At 38.9% G+C, this 10116-nt stretch overlaps 3 protein-coding genes across 10 annotated transcripts in view; all 3 read right to left on the minus strand.

Annotated features, from left to right (window-relative positions):
• Positions 1848–5104, minus strand: LOC104742313 (YTH domain-containing family protein 3; the record flags this gene model as incomplete). Its single annotated transcript, XM_010463306.1, is given in 7 exon segments — positions 1848–2523; positions 2608–2820; positions 2899–3414; positions 3615–4073; positions 4171–4244; positions 4327–4474; positions 4854–5104. Coding segments are annotated over 6 exon segments (1941 nt in total). The 5' UTR covers positions 4415–4474; positions 4854–5104.
• On the minus strand, positions 5876–7665 carry LOC104743938 (signal recognition particle 54 kDa protein 2-like). Of its 3 annotated transcripts, XR_002035129.1 has the most exons (5): positions 7255–7665; positions 6940–7186; positions 6638–6788; positions 6385–6533; positions 5876–6243 (listed from the first exon to the last, which is right to left on the minus strand). XR_002035129.1 is itself a non-coding variant. In XM_019235921.1 (3 exons), the coding sequence occupies exons 1-3, from the start codon at positions 7489–7491 to the stop codon at positions 6775–6777; spliced, it is 498 nt and encodes a 165-aa protein (XP_019091466.1). In that variant the 5' UTR covers positions 7492–7665; the 3' UTR covers positions 5876–6774. The 3 variants fall into 3 exon arrangements, 1 of the variants encoding a protein (XP_019091466.1); XR_002035128.1 differs by having other exon boundaries at positions 5876–6533; XM_019235921.1 differs by having other exon boundaries at positions 5876–6788.
• The window catches only part of LOC104743939 (serine/threonine-protein phosphatase 7 long form homolog), a 37287-nt gene continuing 35316 nt past the window's right edge, over positions 8146–10116 (minus strand). For 4 of the 6 annotated variants that reach the window (XM_019235917.1, XM_019235915.1, XM_010463310.2 and 1 more), the window contains 2 exons: positions 9055–10100; positions 8552–8803 (listed from right to left, as the gene is read on the minus strand). In XM_019235917.1, coding sequence (XP_019091462.1) covers positions 9088–10100 — 1013 coding nt within the window. In that variant the 3' untranslated portion in view covers positions 8552–8803; positions 9055–9087. The other 2 variants (XM_019235918.1, XM_019235916.1) reach the window with 2 other exon arrangements.

Below are 10116 nucleotides of genomic sequence, written 5' to 3' on the forward strand. Positions count from 1 at the left end.
TCAAACATAACAGTCCGAAACACGGCGATCCGCGATTCCGATAATGGTCTCCGGGTGAAAACATGGCAAGGCGGAACCGGATCCGTCTCAAACCTCCTCTTCGAAAACATCCAAATGGAGAACGTCCTCAACTGCATAATCGTCGACCAGTACTACTGCTCATCGAAAGAGTGTCGCAACGAGACATCTGCGGTTCGAGTCTTCGATGTGGAGTACCGTAACATCAAAGGAACTTACGACGTTAGAAGTCCGCCGATTCATTTTGCATGTAGTGATACCGTCGCTTGCACGAATATAACGATGTCGGAGGTCGAGCTGTTGCCCGAGGAAGGTGAGCTAGTTGATGATCCGTTTTGTTGGAATGCTTACGGGAAACAAGAGACGTTGACGATCCCGCCAATTGATTGTTTGCTTGATGGCTCTCCGGTGGTGGAAGAAGCATATGATTCAAATTATGGTTGTTAGTAGCGTGCGCACACTTGGATGGTTAAGGTTTGCCCTTTTATTTAGTTGTATATCGGGCCATCCCTTGTAGGGTCTTTTAGTGGAAGCCTTATTTGTGCGATGAGATTTTTATGCATTTAGATGATGTCTCTCTCTATGGCTTATTATTTTTCGTCCATTATAAATATTTTTATATCTATCAGTACTTACAATATTTCGTTTTTGTTGCATTCGTTTCATACGATCTTTTTACTTCTCAGTGAAGACAGTGAAATACATATTTCTCAAAAGATGCACTTGCAAGTAACAATATAAGTGACTTAATATGCGATTAAATATAATCAGTCAGCTGATAATTTACCTAATAGGAGATACGAGTTAAACTAAGTTACCTAATAGGAGACACGAGTTAAACTAAGATTAGACTAGGTGGTATGCCATAATATAAGAATGTCATCAAGGTGTAAAAAAAAACTTAATATTCAATTTGAAACTCTTTGAGTTGGGAGGAACAAAGTACAAACAAACAAAGGGCAGATGTAAAAGTCAAAATGAGGATTTTACAGTAGAAAAGAGAAGAAGAAAGAAACACACACACCGTAAGCGGACAGCATATGAACTTCGGATCACAATACTCAGAAGTAACAACAATACTCAGGCCATATCCAAATAACAAAAACGCAACAACAAACCCGTAAACCTCAACAATTCTCTTTTTTGGTGTTTGATCAAACCAGTCAACCTCAACAATTCTCTTTTTTGGCGTTTGATCAAACCAGTCAACTCTCATCTATACAAACAGAACCCTCCCTTCATACCACATTGGCTTGTATGATGAAGCATGATTAACTTTTGACATTTTAGGGAGATGATTTTAAATATCAGGAATCAGATAATAAGCCAAACCCGGGGTGGTTTTACTTCTGAAGTGACTTGGTGTCCAGAGGAATAGTACCGACTGTTAAGATTGCAGGAGACTCATCAGCAACTTTTATGGGTACTGATCTTTGTTTGACACTGTCATCAGAAAGAGAAGCATCAACCACTTCAGAGGGGTCTATCTTCTTCTGAGAGCCAGAGGAGGTCGGTTTAGACTTGGCTTGACCCTTCTGGTTCAGGTGAGAAACAGTGGTCGGGTTAGATTCTGTACCACTCGGGTCAATCGTGAGAGAGCTCATCTTCTTCTGAGTGGGAGAAGTATCTTCTTCATTACCTTCCTTTACAGTGGTCTCCTCACTCCCATCTGACTTTGCACGAACCTCCTCGCTTTCCTCAGAGATAACTGAAGGTTTTTTGAAGGCTTCCAAGGAGGTTTTCTTGTTTCTGTCAGAGAGATCTGGTCTGGGTAATGGTGAAGGGCTAATAAAGGTCCTGTACGGTAGCCTGGTTCTCTCATCCAGCANTGATGAAGCATGATTAACTTTTGACATTTTAGGGAGATGATTTTAAATATCAGGAATCAGATAATAAGCCAAACCCGGGGTGGTTTTACTTCTGAAGTGACTTGGTGTCCAGAGGAATAGTACCGACTGTTAAGATTGCAGGAGACTCATCAGCAACTTTTATGGGTACTGATCTTTGTTTGACACTGTCATCAGAAAGAGAAGCATCAACCACTTCAGAGGGGTCTATCTTCTTCTGAGAGCCAGAGGAGGTCGGTTTAGACTTGGCTTGACCCTTCTGGTTCAGGTGAGAAACAGTGGTCGGGTTAGATTCTGTACCACTCGGGTCAATCGTGAGAGAGCTCATCTTCTTCTGAGTGGGAGAAGTATCTTCTTCATTACCTTCCTTTACAGTGGTCTCCTCACTCCCATCTGACTTTGCACGAACCTCCTCGCTTTCCTCAGAGATAACTGAAGGTTTTTTGAAGGCTCCCAAGGAGGTTTTCTTGTTTCTGTCAGAGAGATCTGGTCTGGGTAATGGTGAAGGGCTAATAAAGGTCCTGTACGGTAGCCTGGTTCTCTCATCCAGCATGACTCTCTGCCGGCTTTCGTAATACACAAAATCATCCAGTAATGAAGTCCTTTCCATATGATCTTTAAATATTTTTAGCACTTCCAGACCTTGTTTCAGCATTATCTGCAGAAGAAGACGGTATATTAGCAAATTCTCCAGATGTGAGAATCTTCAAAGCGTGTGAAGTGAGCTAGTAGAAAAACTGACCTCTTGTGTGTCTCGACTGTTGGTGACTGGCTTATTCTCATTGTTCTGTAGTATGATGTGCCTGAAATAGCTATTGGGAACATCTTTTATGATGTGCCATTTGACCGGAAAGCTTCCACTCCATTTGTCTTGTTGCCAAAAATCCATGTCTTTATCGAAAGAAACTGGACCAGTCATCTCAGCCATGCCACAGAACAAACCACTAGCATTGACCTAAAAAGACAAGCACTGCATCAGAATAAGCTTATCACAAACAAGCTAGCATGTAAGACAAGAGAAGGAAAAACTCACAGAAAAGAACAAGAATATCGGGCATTCACAAGACTTCTCGGAGGCTATTTTCTGAGCATCTTCATATGCACTCTGCAATTTCTTGTTCCCATGCAAAGTTGATGACCAGACATTATATTTGATGCTCTTGTGAACATCATCTTCACTATACGATTTAATCACAAAAAACTTAGCATTGCTGTAATGGATTCGGAGATCTTCTTTATTATACTGAGAAGGATTGATCACAATATTCCCTTCGGCATCAGCATTTCCAGCTTTTGTTGTATAAGCTTTGACAATTAGTTGATTCCCCAATCCTCTCGATCTTGGACCTCGATTTTGTTCACTAACTCTATCAGGAATTATATTTGCATAGCCACCATACATCTTGGGCCGAAGATTGGTATTATTTGTTGCAATTTTTGGAAAACCATCAAGTCCAGGTGGAGCAGTGTCTAATTGTCCAAAAGACGATACTCTGCTACTACTGGAAACAACGTCAACAGGTTGAACACTAACGGAAGTAGCTCTACCCTGTAAAGATGAGTCAAGATCAGAATGATATATGTGGCTGTAGTGATCAACAAACTACTCCTAGAACTAAACAAATAAGCATATCAATGTCTGAAATTAGAATCACAATCATCTAGCCAAGATTCTTTCTAATTCAACAACCTCCTACTACCAATATTCAAAACAAATTAAAACAATAAATTATTTATACGAAATTATACCTGGAGAGCTTGTCCCGATGATGGAGTAGAATCACTCTTTTCCATTTCTCCCTGCCGACTTTGTCCAGAGTTAGGTCTTGGCTTGTCTGGGATCTTTCCCAAAGAATTTACTGCAGAGAGTTTTGGAGCATTCCTCTGAACCCCACCAGAAGAAGTGTCATTTCTATGCCTGGATCCTCTCCCATCGGATCGACCCCTATTACCTGAACCAGTCTCTACCAAAGAGTTTGTTACGTTATTCGAGATGGTATCAGGTTGAATAGCATACGGAACAAAAGTAGGTGACGTTGCAACACTCTGGTAAGGAGGGAAAGAGTAAAATTGTTGAGGGCCAACAAACGGAGAATCAACGCCTATTGAAGCACCCGGAATATAAGGATTGAATGGATTGTAAGGAGACTGTGCATATCCATAACTAGGCGTATAGCATATATAGGGAGAATTTTCATTCTGCCCACCCTGAATTATAAAAATAAGATAGAATGTTAACACAGGAAAAATGTATGTGAACAAATCAACTCTAAATGAAAAAAGTTGTTATGAGCGAGATTAGTACCGTGTATTGGACTTCTGAACCATCTACACCAAAAAACATCTGATGGTTCTCCCAATCACCGGGTGACTCATAACCTGAAAATTCATAAAGATTAGGAAACTCCTCTCCACACCTTAAGACCAAAGAGGATATAGAAATGAAATCTAACTAAATTACCTGTACAGTAATAGCCATAACTGGCATCAACGGGGTAATACATGCCCTGGTCAACAACAAAATCAGGGGCTCCTTCGGAGGTATACATTGCTTTTAACTTATTAACGAATTTTTTTTTTTTTAATGTCAATGGAGTTTGAATAAACACCTGAAATTAACACAACGACAGGTATGAACATGAGCATTTGTATCACAGAAATACAAAATTCAGAGGCTCGTTTGCATAACAAAAGTCCCCGAACTATTGTAAAAATGTCCCAATCGAACCAAAAACACTCAAATTCCAAAACGCGAAAAGAACCCTAAATCCAACGTACGCGGTACAAACAACAATGAAAGTTAGATTGGCGGAGACCTAAACCCAGACGAAGATGCAAATTCAAAAAAAAAAAAAAAAAACCCNAAAACACGAAAATTACATAAAACATTAAAAGCTAATTGGTCGAAAGAACTCGAACGCCCAGACGAATACACACAAAGAAGAAGATAGGAGCAGCAGCATGTACTAAATTTTTTTATCGGGTTACCAGAAATTTGGGAGATTCACGACATGCTCAGCCTACAAAGCTCTTCGAATTAAGAGGAAGAAGAAACGGATGCTTCTCAAGAGGGGGATAAATAACAAGGAAGAGAGGCTTAGCAGCAAGTGTTTGGACAAAATGAAATTTAAAAACCTCTGCAGAATCGAAACCCTAACCCTAGATTGAGAGAAGGGGCTTGGAGAGAGAGAGAGAGAGAGAGAGAGAGAGAGAGAGATCCGACGAATTCAGAGAAAAAAAATTAGAAAACCTGAAGACGCGCAAAGGATTCATCTTTAGCTTTTGATGCAATACGCTGCGTTTCAGCGGGTGAATCTATCCATTGACTTCTCCCTCTGCAAAGTCGAAAATGCCCTTTTTGGTGACCGAAACCACGACTATGCCTTTCCCTTCTTTTTTTTTTGTATGTTTTCGTTGAGAAAAATATTTCAAGAAAAATACATCAATAAATTGATGAAAAAATTAACATCATTTGATAAAAATGATAAATCAATTATCGTGATCAATGTAAATATTTTGGATATTAACATTGGTTTGAAATAAACCGAAGCAAATTATTTGCATCACCATTTTCTAAGTCATTTTGTAAATATGCTATTTTGTTTTTAGATCATTTTAACCTGATACAAATATACAAAATAAATTATGTAAAACAACATTTTATTAAAAATGAAAATACGACTTAACAATGTACATAAAATTGATAACATTACAAGAATAAATATGCAGATAAAATTTGTCATAAAGATCTACAAAACAACTAAACGATTCAATAGTAAATCAAAAGTTTACCGTAACTAGGTATATAATATCTACGAAAAATTTGTCTTTTGTCGACGACAAATGGGCATATATGGAAGATTTTTGTAAATTGTGTACAACTTTTTCCAAACTAGACTAAAATTTGTAATGGTAGTTTCGTAATAAGTTGCTTTTTAACCAAGTTTTATAAAAAAATATTTTTCGAAGTTAAAAAGTAGATGTTATTCTAGTTAATTCTATTTCTTCCTTTTCTTTTACTCGTAAAAATACAATATCGAAAAGTGTAAACCAACTCAGACCCAATAAAACCAACATGCATGAGCTAACCGAAAACTAAATGGAATATAGAGAAAACTGTTGGGTTACTAATCCTAATCTTCTCCTTCAGTTGGAATCAAAAACCAAAAAAATAAAACTAAAAAAAGACCCATGAGGCTGTTCCTCATCAGACGCTGCAGATTATCCATCGAACACGTCACCTCGAGCTTCGTGGGCTTACGGGAAAGTTTCTTCCATGAGAGACGCGCAACGAATTGTTTAACATTAAATACTTTAAATATCTCCTTCCTTCTCTTCTGTTTCGGTTAAGAAAATGGGACACCTCGCCGCTGCGACACTTAACAACATGCATGAGGGGGAAAAAAAACAATTAACATCTAGTTGTCAGATTCAAATCTGTGACAAGAATTTTTTTTTTTGTTATCAAAATTAGAAAAATGTAAAATAAGGTCTGAAGCTTCATTATTGGAAAACTAACGAGCTGAGAGCACCACAGGCCTTTGTGTTGCCTATTAAATGAGTGAGAATGACAGCTCCAGCCTGAAAACTTTGCTTGAATGCTTGAGCTTGAACAGATGCAGCTTGACCAATACGACTATCAATGACCAATATAACAAGGTCTGGTTTCTGTTAAGATGGAAAAAGGCCCACACGTTTTGTTAGCACACCATACCAAACAAACAAAAACAAAAATCTAAGAAACTACCAAGCATAAATAAAAAAAACACAACCATTGTTTTGGCAATTTGGCTCATTTCTTCAAACAATGAAGTATAGTGTTTGTGGCGGCTATTGGTGTCTACAATTATGAGATTACGATTCCCCCTTCTGAACATTTCAATTCCTTCGCTCGCAACCTTCGTAGGGTCTAACTCCATGTAGCTGAAAATTAAAAGCAATTGTTCAACAAAGTAGGCGAATTTAGAAAGTGTTTTAGCTAGAAAGTAATATATCTCTAATAGGGTAGACATAAAAAATGAACTGAACCAAACCAAGCCAAAAACGGATGACCATGACTTAGTTTTTTTTGTACCTTCCGTAAACCGGGAGTGTCCATGTTGGGCATCCAAGTTCTTGAGTCGATCCAATGCACCGGGGGTGAAAGTGTCAGCAGAAACTAAAGCTGGGTTGAAGCTCTTTTGTCGGTGGTAACGAACATAATTGACACACACGGCTTCTTTTTCAGAACCATGTAATCCGATAAACATAACTACACTCGTGTGCAGGACAAGTCCAGATTTTCCAGGATCTAACATCTTGCATATCTCACTGAAGGCAGCCTGAAGAACCGAATTAGCAACAAAAAAAAACACACACTAGTGTTCTGTGAGTAGCAGCACTGACTCACTCGCTGAATGGTTTTTCCGGCTTTGCTGCATCCATGAGGAAGGTCGTCGTTGATAAATTTCTGGATATTTCTCTCCATATTATCCACGAGCACTCTAGGAACGTCGGCATCAAGCAGAGCACGTGAGATCTTGATCAAGCATATTTTCAGAGTGACCTCATCTAAGACAGTGGCGTTGTGCATCCGCTGCATCGAGTGGCTTATCTGATCTGTGGGACTGGGACCAACTAACACCATCCCCTTATTCGTCCAAGTTGGGAATATCACGACATGCTTAGCCTACGAAGTTGTTGTTCGAGTTCAAAAGAAGAAGAGGAAGAAAGGGAGGCTTCAAGAGGGGATAGAGAACAAGGCTTACGAAGAGAGGCTTAGCAGCATGAGTTGAACAAAATAAAATTGCAGAATCGAAACCCGAACCCTAGATTGAGAGAAGGGGCTTGAGGACGTGTGACAGGATTCTCTGGTTCACAGTTTCGATTAATTGGCTTACTAAGCTTTGTCTGGTTTAATAAGCTTTGGTCAATTTCTGGTTTAATAAGCTTTGGTCAATTTCTGGTTTTATTTTGGTTTATCCCTTTGGTTTAGCAAAACACTGTACGTTCTTCTTGGTTTCTCTGTCTCAGAAAGCTAATCATCAATCACAAACACAATTTATCTTCTTCAATCTCTTACTCTCTCTATCCATCATCATCACGATGCTAATACGCTGCCTTTCAACTGATGAATTTAGTCATTGACTTCTCCTTTCAAAGTCGATATTACCCTTGTCGTTGACCAAAACCACGACTGCGCCGTGCCAATTTTACCTTTGTGTAATGTTTAAGGGGGAAACAAATTCAATAGAGTTATCTCTCTAGAAAGTAGATCTAAGCCTTGGAATTAAAAGTAAAGAAGTAGAACTCAAAAGAATTAGGGTTTATTGCTAAGAACAAGAGGAGAACTCGATTATTGTATTCGATTCTGGATGCCTTACAATGGAGAAGTCTATACATGTTCTAAGATTACAATATATTAACTTTCCTTATCGGACGAAGTGAAATATGGAAAACTGCCTCATTGCTTCAGTCGGCCGCCGTTCCGAAGTGGAAGTCGGCTCCTTCTTCTTCAAGGCTTCACTTTGGCCGAACTGACTTCTTGTTGACCTAATCGAGCCCTTAACCGGTTTCCCGGTTAACTAATCAATTAGTATTTCTGGTTTAGCTCGGTATGTCGGGGGTGCTGAATCCCGCACCAACAATTTGTAAAGTTGATAATACCCATCGCAAACAATTTACCGTTTTCTAGTTCTATGATGAAACATGAAAGACAGTTTATTTAGTTAAACTACATAATAACATAAATTTTGACTGAGAAAGGTATATTCAAGAAAAAGGTATATTCAAGAAAAAGAGAATGAGGTTTACACAATATCCACTAATCAAACTCTAACATCGAAGCTTAAATTAGCTAACCGGATCCGGTTAAAACGGATTTGACCAGCTAGGCTATTATGACCACTGTACATTGGCTTTGAAGGACATATCCAAAGCGATTTAGCTATTCATCATCTCTGCAAGTCAATCAAGAGATAACTCAAAATGTGCGATAAAAGCGTATGTATTTGTGTATCAACATTTGTAAGTTTTGCTCATGGTAAGAAGATGCATGTGTTGGACATGAATTAACCAGAGAACCCACTTAAATCGAATCAAGAAAACCAAAAAAGTATAAACGAAATGGTGTTCTTTATAAAGGGAATAAGTAGTAATGCTAAGGGTGTTTGTAAGCCTAGATAAGTTTAGATGAGAGATTATATTTTACCTCAGTTGGAAAGGAGACCAGTAGAACCGCATTTCATGATTCCATATCTTTTGGAGCCGAGTACGACTTGTCAAGAGAACCCTTAGTTTTAGTATCAACAGCATTATTATTAACCTTCTGTTGGGAGTCTTCATTAGAATCAACCATGTGTTTTTTGTCAGCTAACTTACGCTTAGAATAGGTAACCAGTTTGACTACTCTCTCTGGCTTATCTGCAGACTCTCCATAATCCTTATTATGAGAAGATTTCGTAACATTTGTAAACTTGTCATGACCCACCACTGGCTTGCTTGTTAGACATTTCGATAAGCCACCATTTACAGTCCCCAGATCAGAATCATCCATATCTTCTTCACCGGGCACTGCATTATTGAGTTTGCTGGTTGAACGTTCCGACTTCTCAGTACCATCAGTGGCTATCTCTCTGTTTCCCTCAGCTGTACCGTTCCCTATGATCTCAGTTGCTGTACTATCCAGTTTCTCATCATATGTAATTTCCAATTCTACTCCAGCATCACCAGTGGTGCTACGGTCATCTACTCTTGGTTTGGCATCACGAGGCTTTTCTTTACTTATTACATTATTTGGCGCCTCAAGTGACTCGCTTCTCCTTCCTTCTTCTGCTTTCTCTTCTGAAATCTTAGTAATGTTACAGGCTTCTACGTCATTTACTTCTCCAACTCTGGATTCAGACTCACCAGCAATTTCATCAACTGACATTGGTTCAATATCCGCAACCTTTTCTGTCCGAGTTTCTAGGAATTCTCCAGAATCAGGCACATACAGATCACAAGCTGACTGCGGTTCCAGATCAGTAACTTTAAGAGTACAAGATTCGGAATGGTCAGCTTCTTTGGAACCATTTTCAGTATTCTCTGAAGAATCAACCATATCTTTATCACTAGAGGCTAGAGATCCAAAAGCTGTAACTTCATCAGTTCTAGATTCTGAGCACTTGGAATCGACATCATCTCTTTCATCCACTTCCATCTGTTCAGAGAGATCCATGGACTTATATTCCATATTTTCAGAAGATATTAAACTATCTTTGTCATGAGGCGC

Source organism: Camelina sativa, chromosome 14 (assembly GCF_000633955.1).
Source record: "Camelina sativa cultivar DH55 chromosome 14, Cs, whole genome shotgun sequence".
NCBI classification, from domain to species: Eukaryota; Viridiplantae; Streptophyta; class Magnoliopsida; order Brassicales; family Brassicaceae; genus Camelina; species Camelina sativa.

Bases quoted from the DNA above. Each gene is read 5' to 3' on its own strand.
- LOC104743938 (XM_019235921.1), bottom strand. From the start codon at position 7,491: ATGGTGTTAGTTGGTCCCAGTCCCACAGATCAGATAAGCCACTCGATG. The intron at 7,187-7,254 runs GTGAGTCAGTGC...TCGGTTCTTCAG, and splicing joins CCGGAAAAACCATTCAGCGA to GCTGCCTTCAGTGAGATATG.